Below are 25,627 nucleotides of genomic sequence, written 5' to 3'. Positions count from 1 at the left end.
AAGCTGTAATCCCACGGGGATAATTCTAGTGCCGAAGCACACACAAAATCAGCCCTTTGGGTCATGACAATAGGAATAAATGACACTTACCTCATTTGCAAAGTGCTTTCAGATTTACAGATGAAAAGTGCTATATAGAGCAAAACATCATTCTTTCATAAAGCAACCACCTATTTTACGCTCTGTAAGAAACAATGATTGGGTACCTATATTGAATATGTACTGCAAATTCAGATTGTGAATTTGAGATGTGAACCAGTTTGCATGGCAAGAATACCAATACACAGACCTGCCATGTGACGGTGGACAGGTCAGTTTGCCTTTCTCTGCTATTCTGTTTCACCTCCAATCCTGTGTCTCTTGTCTCTTTCTACATTGAAGGCCAGTGTTGTTCACCTAGGTCAGGTACAAACATTACACATAAACCAATATAAGTGACTGAAAACCAGTCTAGACCTGTAACAGAAGAGAAGTTTAATGCACATAGACTGGTTTAACATGGCAGAACCCAGTTTAAGATAGACCTGGATGGATGTAGTATCAGATTTAATGTTTAGGTTATACTGGTCTATCGAACTTCTGTACCAGATCCCTGTGCCCAGCAGACTACATCTGGCTTGCGAGGGGTTAATGTGCAGCCTGTGGGCTCCCACCTGGCTGCCACTCCCCCACTGCTCTGGCTACTGTGGCAGGCAGAGGCTTGGGTCTCTGGGGCAGGATAGCGTGACAAGAGCCCTGGTGAGCTTGGTGCCCATTTGGCAGCACTAACAGAGGGTCTCAGGCAGGCGGCTCATATTGCTCATGTGCCAGTAGTGGGATGGAGGGGATGGCCTACCTTGTAGTGGCAGCAGGGGGCTCACACCGCAGGAGAGCCGTGAGGTGGGGTATGCCCATGTGGTGGTAGCTGTGGATGGGGGCTTGCTCACACGGTGATAGCATTGGGGATACTAATGTGGCAGTGGAGGGCTTGTGATGCTCATGTGGAGGGGGGGGCTACACATGGCAGGGGTCCCAGGAAACCCATGTGGCCCTGTGGCATGCAGCCTGCACAGTGTGCAGCCCAAGACCCATAATCTGTGGCCCCCATCTGCTCTGAAGTTGGACAGCTCTACTGTAAGCTATTTGGGCCAGGAATAGTCTCTACTATTTGTTTGTGCACTTCCCAGTCTCTTTTGAGGCTTCTACGTATTGGTGTAATAAGAATGTGAGGAACATTCTTATTGAGGAAGTAGAAGGATTGTGGGTTAGGCTACATGGGGGGCAAGGAGAAAGGGATTTGGTGGTAGGGGTCTGCTACAGACCCCCACACCAAGGGGAAGAAATAGATGCGGGGCTCCTGAGGCAACTCTCGGAGACCATAAAAGCTAAAGAGGCGGTAGTCATGGGGGACCTAAACTACCCGGACATCTGCTGGGAGACGCAGACAGCAAGGTCCCATCGCTCACGCAAGTTTCTAACCTGTATACAGGACCTCCACCTGACACAGGAGGTGCATGGTCCCACTAGGGGGAATGCCATACTGGATCTGGTATTGGCAACAGGAGATGACATGATAGGGGACCTCCAGATCGGTAGCCATTTGGGAGACAGTGATCACCTTATAATAGAATTCAACATAAGACGGCGAGTGGGTAAGGTAACTAATAGCGTGAAAGTGCTAGACTTTAGGAAAGCTGATCTCAATGCACTCAGGCGATTAGTCAAGGACGCACTGCAGAGTAGGAGTTTTGAAGGGATGGGAGCCCAAGAAGGGTGGCTGTGCCTTAAGGAAACGATCCTTCGGGCACAAAGCAAGACGATCCCCGAGCGAGGCAAAAGAGGGAAAGGGGCCAGGAGGCTTCCATGGCTGACCAGAGAAATCCAGGGCAGCCTAAGGGCCAAAAGGGGAGCACATAAAAAGTGGAAACAGGGTGAGATCACTAAAGATGAATATACCTCCTCTGCTCGTGCTTGTAGGGAGGCAGTTAGGCGGGCCAAAGCTACCATGGAGCTGAGGATGGCAGCCCAAGTAAAAGACAACAAGAAACTGTTTTTTAGATATATTGGGAGTAAAAGGAAGGCCCAGGGAGGAATAGGACCACTGCTAAATGGGCAGAAACAATTGGTGACAGACAGGGGGGACAAGGCTGAACTCCTCAATGAGTTCTTTGCCTCAGTGTTCCTAAGTGAGGGGCACGACAAGTCTCTCACTGGGGTTGTAGAGAGGCAGCAGCAAGGCGCCAGACTTCCATACGTAGATCCTGAGGTGGTGCAGAGTCACTTGGAGGAACTGGATGCCTTTAAGTCAGCAGGCCCAGATGAGCTCCATCCGAGGGTGCTGAAAGCACTGGCTGACATCATTGCAGAGCCACTGGCGGGAATATTCGAACGCTCGTGGCACATGGGCCAAGTCCCGGAGGACTGGAAAAGGGCTAATGTGGTCCCCATTTTCAAAAAGGGGAGGAAGGAGGACCCAGGCAACTATAGGCCAGTCAGTCTCACCTCCATCCTTGGTAAAGTCTTTGAAAAAATTATCAAGGCTCACATTTGTGAGAGCCCGGCAGGGCAAATTATGCTGAGGGGAAACCAGCACGGGTTCGTGGCAGGCAGATCGTGCCTGACCAATCTAGTCTCTTTCTATGACCAGGTTACGAAACGCCTGGACACAGGAGGAGGGGTGGATGTCGTATACTTAGACTTCAGGAAGGCCTTCGATACGGTATCCCACCCCATACTGGTGAACAAGTTAAGAGGCTGTGATGTGGATGACTACACAGTCCGGTGGGTGGCGAATTGGCTAGAGGGTCGCACCCAAAGAGTCGTGGTGGATGGGTCAGTCTCGACCTGGAAGGGTGTGGGCAGTGGGGTCCCGCAGGGCTCGGTCCTTGGACCGATACTCTTTAATGTCTTCATCAGTGACTTGGACGAGGGAGTCAAATGTACTCTGTCCAAGTTTGCAGATGACACAAAGCTATGGGGAGAAGTGGACACGCCGGAGGGCAGGGAACAGCTGCAGGCAGACCTGGATAGGTTGGACAAGTGGGCAGAAAACAACAGGCTGCAGTTCAACAAGGAGAAATGCAAAGTGCTGCACCTAGGGAGGAAAAATGTCCAGCACACCTACAGCCTAGGGAATGACCTGCTAGGTGGCACAGAGGTGGAAAGGGATCTTGGAGTCCTAGTGGACTCCAAGATGAACATGAGCCGGCAGTGTGACGAAGCCATCAGAAAAGCCAATGGCACTTTATCGTGCATCAGCAGATGCATGACGAATAGGTCCAGGGAGGTAATATTTCCCCTCTATAGGGCACTGGTCAGACCGCAGTTGGAGTACTGCGTGCAATTCTGGGCGCCACACTTCAAGAAGGATGCAGATAACCTGGAGAGGGTCCAGAGAAGGGCAACTCGTATGGTCAAGGGCCTGCAGACCAAGCCCTACGAGTAGAGACTAGAGAAACTGGACCTTTTCAGCCTCCGCAAGAGAAGGTTGAGAGGCGACCTTGTGGCTGCCTTTAAGTTCATCACGGGGGCACAGAAGGGAATTGGTGAGTATTTATTCACCAAGCTGCCCCCGGGGGTTACGAGAAACAATGGCCACAAGCTAGCAGAGAGCAGATTTAGATTGGACATTAGGAAGAACTTCTTCACAGTTCGAGTGGCCAAGGTCTGGAACGGGCTCCCAAGGGAGGTGGTGCTCTCCCCTACCCTGGGGGTCTTCAAGAGGAGGTTAGATGAGTATCTAGCTGGGGTCATCTAGACCCAGCACTCTTTCCTGCTTATGCAGGGGGTCGGACTCGATAATCTATTGAGGTCCCTTCCGACCCTAACATCTATGAATCTATGAACAACTGACCAGTGTCCTCTTGGGGATTGTGGGACAGCCACTCCGTGCTACCTTTGCATTGTCTGTGCAGGAACAGAGACATAACAAGCAGCTTCCATGCCCTTGGTGGTAGCAGGGGCAGCCAGAGCAGCCAGGAAGACAGAGGAAGCAGCTGGGCCTGCGCGAAGCGGCTAGTATTTGCTTTGGATTCAGATTCGGCCAATTTGGGGGACAGTGATTTGATTCAGTGGTTTGAATCACTGTCCCAATTTGATTCGGCTGAATCTGATTCGAAGATTTGGCTGCTGCCGAATCTCTGAATCAGCCAGGCCAGGACCATCCCCTGCCCACTCTCCCAGCCCAGTAATGGCTTCCCCAACTCCTGGCACTTGTTAAAAAAAAAGCCCTGACTCAGTGGGTACTGCCAGGTGGGGGGTGATCCCTGCTGCCCCCCACTGCATGCGGGGCTCTGCATGAGTCCCCTGACCGCCCCCCCCCGCTCCCCCAGCCCCCCCACGGGTGACCTGTGCAGGCCAGCTCTGGCCCTTTAAGAAAAAAAAAACAAAACGAAAAACTCCCCAGACTCACCACTCCTGCTGGCAGGGGGTGATCCCCACTGCCACCCGCTGCCCTGTGCCATGCTCTGCATGAGCCCCCAAAGCCCCGAGACCACTGCAGGAGCAGTGAGTCCCAGGGCTTTTCTCGGCTTTTTTTTTCTTAAAGGGCTGGAGCTGGCCTGGGTGGGGCACCCATGGGGGGTCTGGGGGAACAGGGGAGGCAGGGGGCTCATGGCAGAACCCCCCCATGCCGCGTGGGGCAGTGGGGGACAGCAGAGATAACCCCCCCTGGCCAGCAGCACCCCGTGAGCACCGGGGCTTTTTTTTTAAAGTACTGAGCTGGGGAGGATGGAGGCAGCTTTGCGAGGGGGGCTGAGGGAGTGGACGGGGGTCGGCGGGGTGGCAGGGGGCTTTTGCAAAGATCCAGAGAGCTTCAAATTGATTCAGGCCTTTTAATTGGTCCCCTTATTTGATTCAGATTCAGAGATTCAACCACCGAATTGGGCCCAATCTCCTCCGAATTGAAGCCTCCAAATCACCACCCGAAGCTTTCCACAGCCCTAGCAACAGCTATTCTTGTGCCCCTCAGAATTGGCACCAGGGGCTGGTGGCCCTATCACCAAGCCTAGTTATGCTACTAGGCAGGAACTCTACTCTTGCAGCACAGATGGATTGCTACATAACAGCAATTTCCAAATGTTAATTTAAAACCGGTTGTTCTGAGGAGTAGAGAAAACTCCCATTTTCTCTGGAGAGGAAAATCATTTCTGAGCACTAATTCTGGGAAGTCTAAACTGGTGTGGCTCTTAATGATTAGTAAATTCCAGTACAAACACCAACACAAGATGCTTGCACAAATATACACTGTGAGAAATGGAGAAGACATGGAAGAGCAGCAGAAATTTAAGAGAATGATTAATGGTCATATTCTTCTTAATATTAACTACATTTTTAGCATTAGGCCCCTTATTCTCAGTTTGCTATGTAGACATTGCTTACCAAGATCAAATTCAAATTTGCTATTTAAAGAGATGGCTTTCATCTAAACATGGGTCTCTTGAGAGCTATGCAGAGAGATGCCTGAAGCAATATGCACTGGTGCACTTAAGACCTCCCAAGGGAGGAGTGCCCTGCCAGAAATCACAGGAATTCAGAGTGGATGAAGTCACATTTGCAGGACTTTTGTTAGCAGAGGGGAAAAGCCATACTGTACAGTAAAAGCATGTTTCTGTCCAACTTTGCCTGCTAGAGTTGTCAGCCACTGTTTTAGCAAGCCACTACACTAAGTTTTGTCAGCTTCTCATTGTACTCTTGCAAATTATTTCATAACTGTAATTAACAATTAACTGGAAGACATATCAACTGGCTACTGGGTGAACTTTATGCGTTATTCTTGCTAGATTGTACTGGTGCTGCTGCTATGAGACAGCCTCAAAGACCTGGCCCTTGATCTGTACTTTGGGTTTATGCACACTTCTTCCTACTCTATAAACTCTTACTGAATCACAGGAAATCACCTGTGATTACATCCAGTGATTGTTCCCCATAATCAATTGGTTATGTAAGCTGTTAGAGGAGGAGAACATTAGTAAAAGAGGGTACTGGCCTGTGACACACTGAAAAGTTATTTGCTTCCCCACTTCCCCTCCCAGCTCGGTCACTAGCTTTCATATTTGCAGTTAAATGTTATCATCAGTATGAAACCTAAATAACAGATCCTGCCTTTCCTCTCTTGCACAAGATGACCTTTGTATTATTGTATTTCCTAGGGTGATGCCACCTGGATAACAAAGAGAAAGTGACAATTTCATAGGGTCCACTTTCCATTTAGCCGTCACTGCTCAGTTATAAACAGAATGTGGCATCTTAAATCATCCTGTTATTGTGGAATGATCCCCAGGAAGTAGCTTAGTTATTTTATTATTATTCATATAAATTTCTTTAAAAATCATCTTACACTTCCATATGTATGGAGGCCATTCCAAATGGGTCACTGCTGACAAATGGACTGCACTGTAGAAAAACTTACTCGGTGTTTGTGTCTTCCAGGAATGGTTTACTGTAATTGAACACTGGAACCGAACCAATGCCACCATTACTGAACTCATCATAGGAAATGAATACTATTTCCGGATCTTCTCTGAAAACATGTGTGGCCTCAGTGATGATGCAACAATGACCAGAGAGAGTGCTGTGATTGCAAAGGATGGTTAGCTAGCTATTATTTATCTGAAGGGAAAGGGTGGTTTCAGAATATGAAAGATAAAAGGCAAAGAGAATTTGTGCTTGATTCTCCACTATTTGCATCTGATGTAGTCACTTACACCTGGACAGAATAAGTAAAAATTGTTTCCATAATGATTTTAAATAATTTTACATTCAGGATGCACAATCTATATAACATAAACAAAGATTACAGTACCTCTTCAGGCTTGATTCTGCTCTCACATCAGTAACAATTAGTGCAATAAAACAGGGTTGCAGTGGTATTTAAAGCAGCTCATATCAGTGTAGGTTCAGGCTTCCCTTGAAAAACACGTAAACATTTGGCTTTGTTCTAACATTGACTGAAATCACATATTTATTTTATAGGTAAAGTCTACAAAAATCCAGTTTATGAAGACTTTGATTTCACGGAAGCACCTATGTTTACTCAGCCTTTAATTAACACATATGCTGTAGCTGGTTATAATGCTACTTTGAACTGCAGTGTCAGAGGAAACCCTAAGGTATGGTTAACCAGGCACAAATATTTTCTATTATTTTTTCACCTTTTTATAATTCACAGACTTGGTCTAAGGAAAATGAACAATTAGGAGTAGGAGTCAGAATTCCTCCCTGCTTTGCCATATTCACGGGAAGTCCTACTTCCTTCCACCCCACAATTTACCCACTTGCAGCATGGATAATATGTTTCCTGAGTCCCTGGCAGTAGTTTTCAACCTTTTTAGACTATTTACATTAGAGTATCACCTAGAAGCCTGGCTCAGGATCCCAGTCCCATTGCACTAGACATTCCAACTGCTCATTCTTTGATCCATTTGACATTCTTTGATCCATTTTACAGAGTAGAAAATTGAACTGACCCTGTAAAATAATGACTAATAATTTCTGCTTTTTTAAGAAAGGGTTTCTAGTCCACTCTTCACTTTCAGGGATTCTGATTATGTTCTATAGAAAGATTATGATTTTAAAAAAATACTTTATTGACCAATTTAGAATGACTGAATCTTGGAAGTTACTATTCAGCTCTTTCTTATATGGCACATGTATCATATTGATAACTGATCCACATTTGTATACTACCTAAATAATTATCTTGCTTCAATTAGATTAAAGAATAAAGGCTACAAGGCAAGACCTGTGGCATGATATGGCCTCAGTTGATTCTTGGATATGGGCTGCAGCTTTCTTTTTGTCAACATTTTTTCATTGCATATCATTTTAATGTATCATTCAACTTGAACGCAAGGTCACCAAAAAGACAACATTTCAGTGAATATATTTGTGTGTGTGTTTTTTACCTCAGCCTAAAATAAGCTGGATGAAAAACAAAGTGGTTATACTGAATGACCCAAGATACAGAATGTTTAGTAACCAAGGTGTCTGTACCTTGGATATCCGCAAACCTAGCCCTTATGATGGAGGCACTTACACTTGCAAAGCAGTCAATCAACTTGGGGAAGCAGAAGTTGATTGCAAACTGGAAGTGAAAGGTAAGTTGTTTCAATCAGTTCAAATACACTGCTTGTTGAGGTATCTAATATGTATGATTCAATTATGTACAAAGCAAGATAAGAGGGAAGCATAGAAACTTTCTTTTTCTCATCAAACAAAGACAAGAATTTGGTTTACTGCATAAGAGAAAGTAAACCATATTGGTGGATTTATTATTGAATGTCAGCATATTTGTGCTCTCAGGTCTATAATATATAATCTACTTGTTTTATTCGAATAATCATTGACTTCAAGAGTTGTTTCATGAGTGGAGCAGTGACAAGATATGCCCTTTTGGGACCAGAAGGTACTGCTATTGTGGCAAGCTTCATAGATGTACTGTAAAATACATTCAGGATTAGACAAAGGAGGTCCGGAGGACAGGCGTGTTTCTAAAACAAACTTAAAAGGAATCAAATTAAACATGTCAATAAAATTTGTCAGTGTTAAAAGGGGAAAAAAAAGGAAAGAGAAAATGGTATCTGCTTTACAATGGCTCTCACCTATTGGGATGTCTCAGAACCCTGATATTCTGCTAAAAACCCTATTATTTTGTCAAAAGGAAAATAAAATTACTCTTTATGTAATACCTAATAAGCATGCTCCCCAGAACCTTGTCTATACCATCAGCTAAAATTGTGTTAAGATATTATACAAAGATGATACTGAGCCCTTAATCTGTAATTTCCTGTTAATGAGCCTTTATGGGAATCTAGTCTTAACTTTGGGCAGGGGCCCAGCCAATAAAAGCACAGACTGGTCCATAGAATTGTGGAGCATTAATCACTTCCATGTAGATCACTTTGCTTTCCTGCACCAACCACATTACAGTGCAGTAGAGAATCTAATTTAATACAGAAGTTGATAGTATTTTAGCTGTTTGTGAGATCAGACCAAATCTAGCAATACTGTTCCCTGGTACAAAGGACTTCAAATGTGATCTGTACTTATTCAAGGAAAGATGTACTATAGGAAAAGTATGAGTACACTTAGCCTATCTGTGCAGAGCTTCAGCTTGTAGAATTTCCTCTGAAATATATAGGAGTTTTGGCATCTGAAAGGGTGACAGGTAAGATTATTATGATTTTTGTGCTAGAAACCATGATTCATTAGACTTATCTAAAATTAGTTATACAGCAATCATGCCTTAGCTAAAGTACACTAATGTTTATTATGAAAATAAATGTGTTGAATTGCTTAAGTTAGAGATGGAAAGGACCTATCTGCATCTACATAGTTCTTCCAGTTGTCACTTTTCTCCTATAGTATATTCCCCGTGTTTTGCCCAATCTGCTATTAAAACCTCTTGTAATGGGGACTTCTACGACTTCTTCCTGAAGGAGAGTCTCCCATAGGCTAGGAGATCTAATTGCTGCGTTTGTTTTAAAAAGAATACATACCACTTTTTTCTCACATATAACACACACCTTTCCCACAAGAATCAGTCCACCCAAATTGAGGTTTATGTGTTAAGAAGGGAAGCTGTTTTCTTTCCTGGAAAAGAAACACCATGCATGCCATGCAGCTACCAAAGTAGCTGCCACTTGTGTTGTTCTCAGAAGGATGAAGGGCTGGAGTCCTGTGTTAACTCTCCCACAGCTGTAGCTATTGGCAGTGCCTGAAGCAGCAAGTGAGCAGCTGGTAGTATCTTCTGATGTGTAAATAACACTATATTTATAGGAACTTATTAAAAAAACACTACTTACAGGAAAGAATTAATAGTCATGCTACTGCCCTTGCAAGGGTCTGGGGCCTGGCCTTGTGAAACACAGAGGAAGTCCTCCTGGGAATATAGAGGGTGCTGACAGACATACACTCCCTGCTGTAACTCATGCCATTTCGTAGAAAGAGCCATGAGTTACAGCGTTTCCCCAGATCCAACAGATGTTCACTGTTGGGTTTGGGGGGTTGGGAAATCAAGGCCACTGTGTGTCTAGTCCTGTTCCCCCCTGCCCCTCACAGCTCTGGTGCTGTGTTCAGAATGGGAGCAGGGGAAGGGAACAGAGGGGGCTCAATCTTGGGTTTGCCCATCCTGCACTGGAGGGTGAGGCAGTGGGTTGGAGCCCCCCACCTCAGGCTGGGCACTAGGGGTAGGGCTGGGCTATATCAGGCCAGCCCTGCTCCCAGCACTTGCTGACACAAGTTAATGAAGGCGCTTCGCTTTGGAGCGCCTTCATCTGAAGCCTCATGAAATCTTTTTTACAAAAAACACTTTTCCTCCCACATACTGCCTTCCAAAAAAACAAAGTGCATGGTATTTAAGTGTGTGCTGTATGAGAGTAAATACTGTAGAAGGAATTCTTGCCATACAAAAGGAGGAGAAAATGTATTGTTCCTTGCCAGAGAGCAAAATAAGAGGCAGTGGGCTTAAAATACAGTAAAATCTTTGTTATCTGGCATCCCTACCCAGGGTAAGGGGATTGCTGGTTATGTAAAAAATCCAGTTATCTGAAATAACCTGCCAGAGGTTTTCAGGTAATGCAGAGTGGTGGGGGGAAGGGGCAATGGCGGCCACACATGGAGTGGGTAGGGGGCTGTGTGACGGCAGCCGCACGTGGAGCAGCAACAGTGCAGGGTGGTGGGTGATGGTGAAGGCTGCCGCATGCAAACTTTCCCCTGGCCTCCCCGCCATGTCTGGCCAACCGGCCAGAAATTCCAGTTAAAAGAATTTCCGGTTACTTAAATGCCGGATAACAATGATTTTACTGTACAGCAAAGCATGTTTAGATTAAACATCAAGAACTGCCTAACTGCAAAAATAGTAGGACAGTGGAACAAGCTGTCTAGGGAAATAGTCGAATCTCCTTCACAGGAGGTTTTCAAGCAAAAGTTGGATAGGTAGTATTTGTGCAACATCCTATTTGTTCAGGGAGTTGGATTTAGTTGTTCTTTGAGGTCTCTTTCAACCTTACGACTCCATACAGACTTTGAAAAAGCTATGAAAGAGTAGTAGGCTAGTCATTTGCAAACTTGAGGGCATTCCTTTACTTTCATTCATGAACATTTCATTCATAAACATGAATGCTAGATAGCTTACCATGGGCTGGTGTATCTTGAAATGCTCCTAAGGCCCAACCCAACACCTGTTGAAGTCAATGGGATCCAGTAGCAAATAGTACGAAAAGCATATGTTTAGAAGAGTGTCTATTAATAAAAAGGTTTATTCTGTTTGTGTCATGGTTTTGTAGGTAATGAAGCAAACATTTAATATTTGTATATTCTTATAGAGCTCATTCTATTTGTTTTGAACTGCAGTTAAGAGTATGGCTGCATGAGCAAGTTAGTATGAGGCAACCTAGGGTGTAAATTTAGAGCGTATTAACTGCTCTGTTCATAAAGTTGTACATTTATTTAATGGGTAGTAGTGTCCAGGCCTTTCTTGCCAAACTTATTTGGTATGTGACTCCTATTTCGTTCCTAATTCCCGACAACTCTGAGCTATGAATCCTCTCCTTTATTTATATTCCTGTCCTGAATTCAGCATATTTGATCACTTATTTATCTACCTTTCAAAAGGATTTTTGAACTTTTATCTTGTTAGGCTCAAATATAGTAGGTGTCCTATGAAGGCTTATGCTTGCTGCTGCTAAAATCAGTGAGAGTTTAACTAGTTCATACAATGGTTGTAGGATCAAGCCTACTTTTAGCCATTGTACTATATGCAAACCAATGCCCAGTTTAGATTTACTATGTGAAATATAAACAAATGCAAATAGATATCACACAGCCAGATTTTAAAAAGTAACTTAATCCATTCCCCCCCATTCATTTACAATGCCTTTCTCCATTGGCTTGTGCCACTCTGTTAACTCACCCAGCCTGTATGCTGCATTAGCAAGAGATGTCTAAGCAGCTCAATCACACACAGAAAAAAGGTGATTTTTGGAGGGATGGTGTTCAGAATCACTGGAAACAGACTTGTGTGTGTGCATATATGCACGTGTGTGAATTTAACACTATACTTCAGCTTTACTCCAATTAGTAAAAATTAGGGACTGATCTTACAATCAAACTGGTAAGCTTCACAGTTGCACTACTATAGCTGTAGGTCTTTGGATAACAATTCAGGTTACCTTATACAAAAGTATATATACACTAAATGATGGGGTTTTTTCAAATAGGCCAGAATTTTATCTACCTGTTTCTGAGCTGTGGGCAATCTCTTTTATAATATATACATAACATTATTTTTAGGAATGTCACAAAAGTATTTTGGATATAGTCTCTTACTATAACTATTACTTTTTACTTCTTTAAATGCCACAGTTTGAAAGTAATGTGCACTTGTATTACACTGAACTTTTTAAAGTTTTTTTGCCACTTTGCTTAAATGTATTACATTTCAAATCCAAACTATCAGCTCTTACAAACTAACCTTTCATTTCTTTACTCTTTTATTGACAATAATAGACACAATAGATAAAATAACTGTCTCATTTTAAAATCTTCCTTTACTCTCATTGAAATGTTTTTTGATCAGTAATCTTTATTCCTGATAACAGCTAGTACTAAACTAATCTTTTCCTGGTCAATTAGATGTACTTAAAATTGTGAACATATAAGCTATTTACTACAATAGCATAACAAGCTGTCTTTCTCCACAAGTATGCTAAAAAGTTCACCTTGTAGTTTGTACTAGATGGTTTTTAAGAAAAATAGATCTACCTGAACTGTTTTGGAAAAGCACAGACTATACAAACACAAAATTCAATTTAAACTATTATATAAAAAGATAATATTTCCTCTTCCTAAGGAAAATAAATTATATATATATTTAAAATTCCTGGAGCATGATTTCAAATGGTTGCTGATTTGTCATTAGACTTTGTAATCGGTTCCGTGTTTTGCTTTCTGTAAATGCTGTGTTTTTAAGCAATAAGAACATGATTCAAAGCTCACTGAAGCCAATGGAAAGACTGGATTTGCCTCAAGAAGATATTTTGTGTGATCCTGTTGTCATGAGATAATTGATTGCTTTAGAGAGAGGTTTTAAGAATGAAGCCAAGGATGCTTACCACTTGTAACTTAATAGATCGTAATGAATTATGAGAAAAGTTACAATTGGTGTTGTGTTGAAAAAAAATAAGTTGTTAACAGTTAACTGCCAAAAATTTCATATGAGAATAAATACCACTACAAATATTCTAATTCTGCAGTGATATATCATGGAATAATTAACCCAGGAGAACCATTCTTCTTGGCGGGGAAGAAACAGGTTTACAATACAGCATTCTCCACTGGACATTCCATTCCATTCCATTCCTCTTTTTTTTTTTTTTACATAAAAATGCATTTGCATGTAAAGTGTGAATTTATTTTTTTAGATTGTATAGTGTCTCATGGCATAGATTGGCTATGTCATATGAGCAAAGAAGGCCAAATTAATCAAGAAAGCAGGAACTAACTTCAGACTTATAAAAGATCTTGACATATTTCTACTCTGTCACTAGGCATAATAATACATATATAGGTAAAGAATTTATTTAATATATGCAATAGTTTTATGTGGCCTGTACACTTACTGGAAAAAAGAAGTATCACCCAGGTCTCCATTTATTTTTAAAATCATCCGTCTTTATAGACGAGATTTCTATTCAGAATTGGTGCTGAGAATGTCAATCTGTGCTGGTGCTTAATACACAAAGCCTAAAGAGGAAATCTCAGTCTTACTTAAGTCAATGGGAGTTTTGCTATTGACTTTAGCAAAACTAGGATTTTTCTGTTACATCGAATCTTACAGGATTCTACTCTTAGCTTTAGTGTACTTACACTAGCAGAGAACTTGGCTTTATTTGACCTCACTAAAATTGCGGAAAAAATATAGCCTATTTAAAATACAAGGATGCCCAAACATTGAAGTTTCTAATATTACAGTTTTGCAGACTTGCATCGTCAAAATTAAAATCTGCTAAACTATTAGGCTAGAACATGGTCTTACCATTTTAAGCATTAAATGGCTGCTAGAATTCCACCTGTATAGTGCTCATATGTATGTACTGCATAGTTAATACGAATAATTAAAGGTAAGGGTTCCTATGGAGTAAATGGCATGCCTTAAATAATATAAATATGGATCCGTGCAAGGTATATGATAGGGTACAGGTATATAACTGATCTGTACTTGATAATTTTGCCTTTTACAGTTTCAACATATATATATATATATTTATATATATAATTCTGTGCTTTGTGTGTGGCATTTTCCTCTGGTGAAGAATGCTATATATATATATGTATATATGTTTTAGCTTCTTCTGAAGCTAAGTTTGGAAACATCTATCATAAAAGTAAGTTGCATTGTTTGGCTCCAGTAGATTAATTACAGAGCCAGTCATATTTGTACGTCTGAATAACGATTTCACTTATTAATGATAATTTTGAAGTGGTACTGGATCCCTGCCTTCTACTTTCCATGTGTTTCTATTCCTACATATTTTACATGACTAAGGATTAAAACATCATCTTGTCATAATTGTGAACATCATTTCACACAAAAAGTTCTCTCTACTTTTGTGTTGGCAATTAAATGGTTATTTCTCTTTCTCTCTCTCCCTTAGTTGCACAGTAAGGATTTTTGAATGTATATAGTCATCTAAGGTAAGCTTTCATATGGTCCTTGCATATGAAGCTTATGTCTGTTTTCATGTCATACAATGCCTTCCAAGTATGGCTTAATTTTCATTATGTCACTTAATGAAAATGTTTTTTATCTCAATAACACCTAGTAACATTTATTTATTCTACAGTATCCCTCAACTAACAGCTAACATCTAATCTTTCAAATAATTGCTTGCTACAGTAACTCCCTTTAGGAGAACATCTACTTATTTTCTAACAGCGCAAATGCCTCAATTGTATTTAAATAGCATGAGTTAGGTTAATTACTTAATATTGATAAAAATGCAAGTAACCTCAGAGCATTCTGCATCTACAGTCAGTTATTTGCATCTAGGGATAGACGCCTAAATACATTACATTTCTTTATCACTTAATTTTACTTTAAAATGAATGATTCTTTTCAAAATCTGTACTACACGTTTTAAAGAATGCTAAAAAGCATGCCATTTTTGTCTGTATTGTGCATTTACCTAAGATGGGAAAAGCACAGCTCTGAAAAACCGACAGTGTTGGACAAGGTAGCTCAGTTGCTTAAAATTACAATTAAATAATGTTGCTTTAGCTGGATGATAACAATAATAATGTTAATAATAGATATAGCAGATTGACCAAAAATGTATAAGCAGAATAAAATTTATACAAATATCAGATCCCGTGGCTATATATAGCTGAAGCACATTTTTCTCAATTGGAGATAACAATAAATTCAATCTGAAAATGTATGTATGCTTTAAAACTCTTGGTGTACTTCAGAAGAGTTACAGAAGGTAAGTGAGAGTTTAGTGGTTGCTTTTGCACCTTGTAGAAATGAATATCCTTGTAGGCTTATAAAAGCTATAGTATCACACACATCAATCCTCTTCACTGAGGGAGGACCTCCTAACATTTTTAGCAAAATATTTATCAGTGCTCCACTGTCCTTCCAAACTCCTCTCCTAATCTAGTTTACTTCACTACAGTTAGAAGATACACTCATCATTTTTTCCTTTACAAATTCTCCTCACTTATTTTCAAATGTCAGTTATTGTTCTAGATATGTTGTTCATTACTTGTATTATTTAATTATAGTAGTGCTTACAGGATGCAACAGAAATAGGTACACTTCACTGTGCTAGGCATAGCACAACCACATTTACTTTCTAAAGTACAATAGGAAAAGGAAAATTTTCTTGTCTTTTCAATAGAGTAAAATCTACTTGAAAGATCATGGGCCAAATTCCACTCTCCATTACACACAGTTAAATCCTAAAAAGCTCTGCTGGTTTCATGGTAATCCCAGATATATTTTGCTTGTGTAACTAAAAGCAGATTTGTTCCCATACAGTACTGGATATAAAACAACATGCCTTCCAAACCGTGTAAGCCTGAGATAGTGGAAGATGCCAACTCTGCCCCTGGATAGCTGTTCAACAGATAATGTAGCTTGCCAGTGAGCTCCAAACAAAGTTCAAATTCACAGAGAAAAGAAACAACTTTACAGGGATTTGAGAGGGCAAAGAAATGCCCTGCACTAGTAAACCCTGGTTTTCCTTGGGGCTTGTGGGCACTACAGGCAGCTGACCAACTAACCTGACCCAATCAATGGCAGAGCAATATAGTGAGCTGCATTACTCTGAAGTCAAGCAGAAGGCAGGGTAGATGTGTACCTTTATAGACTAACCAAAGTAGGTAGGTAGATAGATCAAGCGATCAATTAATCTACTTTGATTAGTCTGTAGGGTGCAAATTTACCCCGCCATCTGTTCATCCATGGCAGCTCCTTCTTGTGAATTGGTCTGGGGTGTCTTCAACTATGGATTTCATTAGCTCCAGTGGCTAGCACTAGATGTCTGTAGTGGAGAACATAAATGTGTCTTAATCTATGGTGGGAGGAAGCACTGTGACAAAATGAACTGTAGTAAGTGAAAGTGCAAACAGAAGTGAGTTTTCACCCAAGTTTTCTGGCCCCTGAAAGCACTTTACAGCTGTGACCAAACAGAAGTGCACAGCTGCAGAGCACTTCAAAAGGGCCCAATCCCATGAAAATCTGAACCCTTATTGCATGAGGATTCAGATAAAGATGCTCCAAAATGAAGCATCTTCAGTAACTTGTGTCTGTACTGCCTCCCAGACCCAGCACTGTTTTTAGAATGGGAGAGTGGAAAGGGAGAAGTAGGATTTCAGTCTGGGATTTTTTTTAGTGGGTGCTGGAGAGTGGAGTGGGTTATGAGTTCCCTCCACTCCTTTTCCCCACTCCCATTCTGAAAATAGCACTGGGGCTGGGAATGGGGAGAGGCATTGCTAGGGAAGGTGGCTGCCCGCTCACAAAAGCTGGATTCCCCAACCTCCCAGACTCAACAGCAAACTTTGGTTGGGTCCGGGGGACCATTGCGACTCATGACACCTTCCTGCAAATGGGGACAATGGGGAGCTGCTCTTCTGTTTGCTGCTTGACTTACATTTTCAAAGTGCTGTCAGCAACAGAAGGTGCATCTACACATATATTTTACTGTGGAGTTGACTAATTAGCTCTGTGATAAAGTGTCATAGTCTACATGTGCACCAGTATTAGGGTGCAGTAAATTAATGAACTAGTACTATCTTACTGTGGAGTAATTACATGTGATCAAATGCATGTGTACACTGTGACAGGGATGACTGGGTCACAAGGGTGCTAAAGGGTGTGGGCTACCAGTCACTTAGCCTCACACTGGACCACCTTTGTGTCCCAGCCAGTCCCTCCACCACCCAGAGCCACCATCCAGAGCCCAGGGCTGACCCCCTGGGTCTCCCAGGCTGTTCTGCCCTGGTTCAAAGTGCTGTGGTCCCAAGTACACATGCAGATGCTGTGCCCAGGAGTAGCTGAGTCCAGTGTGAACTGCACCAGAGTTTATTTCTTTGTATTAATTGTATGTGTAGATACACACAGAGGGTGCTAACCATAACTCCTCTTAGGATAAAAACCTAAAATTGATCTTACCATTTCAGTTTTTTCCCCAAAATTGGGCTCCAGAGATCTCAAAGAGCAGCTCTGACAATAATATCTTTGGTTTTTAGGACAGCTGTTGCTGTTTACTTGAGGAAAGTAGCTGCCAGTGCTGGAAGGGCATGAATAGTAAACACAGCTTCCTTCCAGAATTACCCCATGATTATTTCCCTGCGTGTTTGCTCCCCTTCATACAATGCAGAAGGAGAGCATGTGACCTCTGGGATTTCCTTAAGGACAATGTGTTGGAAACACATTGAGATCTCAGGTTGTTTGCTCCTACTCTTTAGTCATAGTGCTAGAGAAGCCCCTCTCCCCATTAAAGCTTCTAAAGCTAAAATGAAATGTCACTACTGAATTTTAGTAGAGGAGACTTTTAACACAGATAAGAACATTTTTATTACAACTTCATTGATTTTGAATTTCTGGCCAGATTTCCACAGGACTTTCTAAAATCAGGCTATATATATATAGGTGACTAAATATGGGCTGGTTGAGAATTATCTAGCAAAACAGTAGGTCTGTGCGAGGCTTTGGACTGTGCTTCAGATCCAGAGAAGCTTTGGACGCTTCGGAGTCTGAAGCAGCATGTCCAGATCAAAGTGCTGGCTTTGTTAGGCTTTCTGAAGCAGTTCAGAGCTTGCAAACCCCTTCGGAAAAGCTTCAGAGCGGCTTTGGAGATCCGGACATAGGGTATAATGGGGAATCAATGAAATATCTATAACTTTGTTGTTTTTTGTCTGATTTGGATGAAACTTGCAGGGATGGTAGCCCCTGGTAAGGCCACAAAGCCTGCCACGTTTCAAGAAGATAGGTGCAGGGGTTTGGGGGGAACTGCAGCCCAAATTTTTTAAAGCAAAACTCATGTCATGTGTATGTGTTACACCACATGGGGGTGAAAACTGCAAGGTTGGTAGCCCCTGGTGAGGCCGCAAATCCTGCCAAGTTTTAAGGAGATAGGTGCAGGGGTTTGGGGGGAATTGCACCTCAAGCTGCGGACAAGCAAAACTCGTGTTATGGGTGACACTGTGCATGTTAAGGTGCAGCAGGGTGAAAGCTGCAGGACTGCTAGCCCCTGCTGAGGCCACGAGGCAAAACGCGTGACATGGGTGTTTATGCAACTGACTGTCTCTGTCTTGGGGCAGTTGAGTATCTATATTGATTATTTCCTCTCCTTAGTCGGTGGTTTTGTAGGTGTTAATCCTTGCTAATTAACTCGTAATCACCTTAGTTAGCAAGGATTAACACTCATAGAACCACAGGCTAAGGAGAGAAAATAACCAATACAGACAATCAACTGCCCCAAGACAGAGACAGTCCGTTGCACAAGCACCCATGTCACAAGCTTTGCCTGTCAGCTGCTAGGGGTGCAGGGCCCCAGAACCCCCCTGCACTTATCTCCTTGACAGCTGGCAAGCTTCGTGGCCTCAGCAGGGGCTATCAGGTCTGCAGCTTTCACCCTGCTGCGCCTCATCACACACAGTGTCACCCATGTCACAAGTTTTGCTTGTCCGCAGCTTGAGGTGCAGTTTCCCCCAAACCCCTGCACCTATCTCCTTGAAACTTGGCAGGCTTTGTAGCCTCACCAGGGGCTACCACCCCTGCAGGTTTCACTGCCCTGTGGTATAACACATAGACGTGACATGAGTTCTACTTTCAAGAATTTGGGGTGCAGTTCCCCCCGAACCTCTACACCAATCTTCTTGAAACTTGGCAGGCTTCATGCTCTCAGCAGAGGCTACCATCCCTGCAAATCATTCAAAAAACAACAAAGTTATAGATATTTCATTGATTCCCCATTATACCCTATAGATCTCTGAGGTGGCTCCAAAGCTTCGGAGCCACTTCGGCCGGATCAAAGCGGAAACCCAGTCCGGAGCTCCAGATCGGATCGCTGGCATCCAAAGTGGCCAGATCTGAAGCCCGATCAAATAGTTGCCTACTTGCGCAGGCCTACAAAACAGGGTTTCATTGGATGCTGCCAACTTTGTCAAACATAAATGTTTTATAAACCATAGCAGTTTGAACGATCTTCTGATGAAATCCAGGCTAATTTCAGGACAGTAAGACTGTTGGTTACATGCCAACCCATCATCCAACACTTTGGGGAAGCCCCAAAATGAAGCCTTTTCCCAGTCAAGAGACTTCAGAGCCCTGCCATACAGACTGCTTGAAGGCCAGGGGCCTCACAGCTTTCAGACTCTCAGACCAGTTGTCCTGGGAGCCTGGCTATAGCTGAGATGCTGCAACTTGGTGCCCTGAAACCCTGAGAAGCCCAACTCAAGCCAAAAATCTCTGTTTTTTTGGCTTTTTTCTGTGGAGCGAGGAACTTACAGCCAGATCTTCTTGGCTTGTGGCTCTATAACAGGGAACCCTGCTACATGGCAGGGCTGACCCACAGCTCTAGAACTGGAAACCCATCCTAGGATTTCCATGTTCTGCAGCAGGAAATCTGAAAGCCCTGAGAGGCTTCAGATCTACCAGGTACCCAACTTCAAGGCAGTCCTGCCATGAGGATAATCCCAGGACTGAAGGAGTGGAATCCATGGCTGGGGGCAGAAAGGCCTAAAAACAGCAGCTTAAGGTGAAATTTCAGGGCTTCCATGCTCTCCATTCCAAAAATTGAAGCGAGAAAGCCCCAGGTTCCTAGCTCAAAGGCTCATGATTCAGGTGTAGTGCCTGGATTTCTTTTCTTTTTTCTGTCATTCCTTGGCTAGGGACAGACATTACACATAAACTAGTTTAAGAGATCAGAAGCTGCTTTAAACCTGTAATAGAACAGATGTCCAGCGCACATAAACCGGTTTGAAAATGGCTGAAACCGGTTTGAGATGAACCTGGTTGAATGTAATATCAGACTTAATTGATTTGGGTCAAACCAGTTTATGCAATGTCTGTCCCAGACTCCTTGCTGGTTTAACATAAACCAGACTCCCCCAGCATCCTGGCATGCTGTCCAGGCTGGGTGGGGCTCTCTGCTCCACAGCAGGGCTGGTCTCTCCACTCTGCTCCCTGGCTGCAGTTCTGACAGAGACTTGCAGGCACAGCAGCATCTGCCTTGCTTCTTCCTGCTTTCCCCCTCCCCTCACCACTCCCTGCTAAGCAGGGATCCCCTGTTCCCTCTGCCTTACACAGACACCTCAGCATTAGCTAGCAGACCACATGGTGGTTACGGTCTGTGCTGTGTCAGACAGCAGTGTCAACTTAAGGCTTTTTGGAGATAATCAACAGCTCAGCTAGTAATGTCCCTCTGTTCCTTCTTTGTTTAAGAAGAGCTTGAATTAATGAGAGTCTGTTTTGTTTTCTGATGGGGTGATAAATGCTGATAAATGCTCTGTTATCTCTGTTATCAAGGGGGGGGGGGAACCTCTCCCTAAACCTGTTGGGGCCTGGCCACACCCTTCTCAGCTCAGCACTGTACAAGGGAAGGGAGGGCTGCTGTAGCACCCTCCCCCCAGCTTCTAGCTTGAGCCACTGCAGGCATGTGCTGGGATGTCTGTACAGTTACAAAGTGATTTAGCCTAGCCAGCTTAGACTAAACTACAAAGATTGAATCAATTTAGGCTCAGGCTTTTTGAATGTCTTTCCCTAGCCCTTGAGAGCAGCCAAGAAGCAGGGGCATAGAGTCTGTAGCAGCCACAGCTGATTCAGGAACTTTAAAGCTCAGGTCCACTAATTAAATTTAAGTTAGTAAATTTTAAAGTTAAATGCTACTTCAAAACATTTTCACAGGGGTTTCCACAGTTTCTTTCTATTTCAAAATGGAATGGACATTTTTCAGAATTTCTCACAGAATTAATTTTTTTTTTTACATTCATTATGTCTACTTCAGAACCTAAATTGAAGCAGCTATTTTTGAAAATCATGGGTTTTTTATACACTTCTTCCCCATGCTTAAGTAACATACACTGTCATCAAATATTTCAAGAGACATAGTAAATACTTTGCTACATATTGGGGAATATAAAATACAGCTTTATAATAATAATCTTTGTGGCCATGTCTACATAAGTGGCTGACTGCACAGTTGTAACTGTGCAGTCACTTAGTACTTGCTTGACCAAGTACTAAATGACTGCAAGGTAATGGGTGTTACTGCGCGGTCCCATCACCATTTTTTTTTCAGATGCTACTGTGCAGTAGTGTTGCCATCACGGTTCATGCCTGGTGACACTAGGTCACTGTAGGTCTCATTAAGACTCTCCCTGTCTGTTCTTTACAAGTTTTCTTATTTCTAAGAACATCAGCTGTTTTCTACAGTTAACTTTCTGGTCTAAGTTTCATCTGAGCTATGCCTCATGGAGCCCCATTAAAATCAGTTTCAGTGCTGAGAAGGTTACGTAAAGAATTATGAAGGGGGTTTTGTTGAGTTCAACAGATGACCAGATTTGGCCTACGAAGTGTGAAATTAAGCCCTGTGCTTCAATTCTCATTAGAAGGCTTATGTAGTGAATAACTCTTGTATTGGCCTTTGGCATAGGGGTGAATTTCTTCCTATGTCAAGAATAAACATAGCGTAGGTATGGACTAAATCTATGTCATTGTCCATATTTTGCAGAGGGCCAGGAAATACTTTAAAAGTATTTAAAAAAAAAAAAAAAGCTTTAATTTTAAAAATGTTATAATTTCTTGTCCACAGGTGGACTTTCATTCTTCAAGCTGTTAATGGATGGGGTGCCACCGCATATCATTGATTCATATATGCGAGAAGTGCAAGCAGGCAAACCTGAGTGACAGTGAGAGTCCACCCACAGTGCTTCCCTGCCGCTGCACTGGAGACTGGTAGCCAGCATTACAACATTTTAATTCTTGCAATGGCAGCACAAGTGGGCGGTTGTTTTTGATGTTGCGTTTGTTTTCCCTACCTGCTGCAGTAAAGAGAAAAATTATGCATGGGTTGTTTCTGGGTTGAAATTAAATAACTAAAGCCAACACACACTTTGTAATGTTCAGCATTGTTTCCTGTTTGATATTATGTTTGTTTTTTAATGAGGAAAGAGAAAAGCTTTGTAATAAGCATGAGAAGACAATCATAGTTTATTCTCAATAGTGCAAGGCATATTGTTGTTAGAGTGACAGTATACTGAGCAACCAATGGCAATGCAATAGGGCCTTGACATATACCTCTTTTGATAATGGAACTTAATCATCTAACAGTAGCTTAACAGAATACTGTTTCATTATAAAGTGTTTAATATACATGTACTTAATGGTCATTTCAGTTGAAAAAAAATTCATTTGTTATGACTCGCCCATAAATCAAGTCTCTCAACTGAAATTAAAGTGTTTTATTTAATGTACAATAAAAATTAAGTGTTTAAACTGTACTGAAACATTGGGTATTGATTTTTACTATGGTTGTCCTACAGCAACTCATTATATTATTTATTTTACATATTCTGGAGGCACCAGTGAGAACCTGGGCCCCAAGGTAATAAGTGCTACACAAGCATATGAAAACTTGCTCTTTATCCAGAATGCTTACAAGACAAGACAGTTAGCATTTAGAGTTTGAGGGAAGGAGGATGCTATTAGATACATACAACTTTATTTGCCTTTATTTCAGTACACTTAATTACTATCTTATTTACTTGCATACCACACACATACCCTTTCCTCCCAAAATCAGCCCTGTAGAATTGGGCTTTGTGTCTTAAGCAGGAAAGCTGATTTTTCTATACTGCAATAGAAGTATGCAGACACTGTTCAGTAATGCTGCCAACATGACTGGAACCTTTCTATGGCCCCAGCAAGCAGAAGGAGTAAAGTCCTACATTAACCCTTTCAGCACTGTATGTTGTGCCTACATGACCAAATTGAGATGATTCAGGGCAAATGAACTGCTGCATGCAGTCTATAATATCTTGATGAGGCTTGTAGCCTGGAAACACCAATTTATTATTTGCAGGGATTCATATAAATACAGTAAATGAGTCTTGCTACTGCCTTTGCAAGGATCTAAGGTAGGGGTGGGCAACTACTTGGGCTGGAGGGCCACTTAAGAAGTTTGGGTAAGCTGTTGTGGGCTGAGGGGGAGGTGCTGACCTGGCCCAATGCAACTGCAAGATGGGGGGCAATCGTGGCTCTGTCCCAGGCCCTGGCCTTGCTCTGTCAATTCCCTGTGAATCCCAGCCCCACCCACCTTTTCTGCTCCCAGATGCTGCTTCTCACCCACATGTGGCCCCATCCCATCCACCTGCCTGAGTATGCCCTGCCCACGGGAGTCCCAGGCCAATCTCCATGGAGTCCCTGCCCACCTGCCTGCTCCATCTAGTGCCCCCAGTGATGGTTATGGGGCGGATGGCCAGGGATGCCCAAGGAGTGGGGCTGGGGCTGGCAGCAATAGCGAAGCATGCACCTGCTCCCAGATGGGGGCAGTGGGGGCTGCCAGGAAACCAAGTCTGACTGCTGTACTGCCCCAACCCCGTAGTCCCGCTGCCCAACCCCAAAGACTACAGCTCCTAGCATGCCCAGGAGCCACACATGGGAATGGGGCAGGCTGTGCCCAGCAGCACCTCCATGCCCAGAGTTGACAGGACTGGCCACACACGCCACAGTCTGGGCTGCTCCCTGCACCTGGACTGAGCAGGGCTGAGGGACCCCTTGGAATCCCTTGGCAGCCTAGATCCAGCCTGTGGGCCATATTTTGCCCACCCCTGATCTAGGGCCTGATTTTGTTGCTGTCCCGCTGCATCAGGACGTTTCTGCAGCCTCACCCGGACTGCTATCTGGGATGCCATAGTTCTTGGACATTCTGTGTTTCTAGAAGGACTTACTCTATGTCACAGTCAGCCATAACTTGGAAAGAACCTTTTATTCTACCTTTTGCCTTCCCAAAGCCAGGTGGGCTATGTGAGAAAATGCAGTATGAATAGAATTAGTGACAATTCTCTTCCTGTTTTTGTCAAGCTCTTCCTCACTAATTGATTTCTTATATTCATCACAACAAATGCATTATTCATAAATATACAATCTTTGACATTCTGTTCCTATCATATAAGGTGGGAAAGAAAGATAATGTTTGTATGGAGAGTTTTATATGAGTTAAAATGGTTACATTAATTTTCCAGTTCTAGCAACATTAACCTCCAGGAGAACCAAATGATCATATTTAATAAAGCAGGTATTTTTCTTTAGCTCTCCATAAAATGCTGAAGAATACCAGCTACAATATAACATGTGACTTGGCTGGGTTCTTAGTTATATTATCCTGTCATTTATTTACCAATTACTACTCCAACTGCATACAGAAACTGTGTTACAGGGTGCAATCTAGCTGTCATGTTCAAAGGTTTGTTATGTTATTAGAATAACTGATTGATGTAATAATACAAAAACACACAAAAAAATACAACAGAGAAGCTGTCAGTGTTACATCTTCAAAGAAGTATTATCATGAAAAAATATAGAACAGTAAATAAGCCATTACGACTAAGACAGCCTTTTCTCACTGTATGATACCACTGAGCTACAGTTTCTACATTATTTTTAAAGGCATCCTAACTGCCACTTCCCCTATGTGTATGTGTTCCCTCAGTCATAGGACTCTGCATAAGACAATCAGGTGGCCAATATAAATTAGAGCTGATTTTAGGACAAGGGGGTGCAATTATTTTGGGTGGAGGGCTGCTTAGCAAGTTTTGGTGAGCTGTCAAGGGCTGTGTGGGGTAGCGCCCCCCCCTCCCCTTGACATTTTCCCTGACCCCCTGGTTGCCATTGTGGGACCAGAAATCCCACCCCACCCTCCCACCCCCAGCCCCTGACCTTTGCCACCAGAAGTCTCTCCCCTTGCCCCCCAGAAATACTCCTTTTGGAAAGTGGGGTTGCCACGGGAGATGGAGGGAGACGATCCCGATGCGGGGGGAAAGAGGGAAAGGGGCCAAGAGGTTTCCTTGGATCACCAGAGAAATCCAGAGCAGCCTAAGGGCAAAAAGGGGGGCATATAAGCAGTGGAAGCAGGGAGAGATT

At 42.8% G+C, this 25,627-nt stretch overlaps 1 protein-coding gene across 2 annotated transcripts in view; it reads left to right on the top strand.

The window, feature by feature from the left end:
• MYBPC1 (myosin binding protein C1) overlaps window positions 1–22,986 on the top strand; it is a 115,792-nt gene extending 92,806 nt beyond the window's left edge. Inside the window, exons 27-31 of one of the 2 annotated variants that reach the window (XM_059726448.1) lie at window positions 6,409–6,568; window positions 6,952–7,088; window positions 7,889–8,075; window positions 14,634–14,673; window positions 22,299–22,387. In XM_059726448.1, coding sequence (XP_059582431.1) covers window positions 6,409–6,568; window positions 6,952–7,088; window positions 7,889–8,075; window positions 14,634–14,644 — 495 coding nt within the window. In that variant the 3' untranslated portion in view covers window positions 14,645–14,673; window positions 22,299–22,387. Of the gene's footprint in view, window positions 1–6,408; window positions 6,569–6,951; window positions 7,089–7,888; window positions 8,076–14,633; window positions 14,674–22,298 lie in introns of both variants that reach the window. The other variant, XM_059726447.1, reaches the window with a different exon arrangement.
• The last annotated feature ends 2,641 nt before the right edge of the window (window positions 22,987–25,627 follow it).

The sequence above is a fragment of the Alligator mississippiensis genome, chromosome 4 (assembly GCF_030867095.1).
Source record: "Alligator mississippiensis isolate rAllMis1 chromosome 4, rAllMis1, whole genome shotgun sequence".
NCBI classification, from domain to species: Eukaryota; Metazoa; Chordata; order Crocodylia; family Alligatoridae; genus Alligator; species Alligator mississippiensis.
This window is presented reverse-complemented; position numbering and strand designations above follow the sequence as displayed.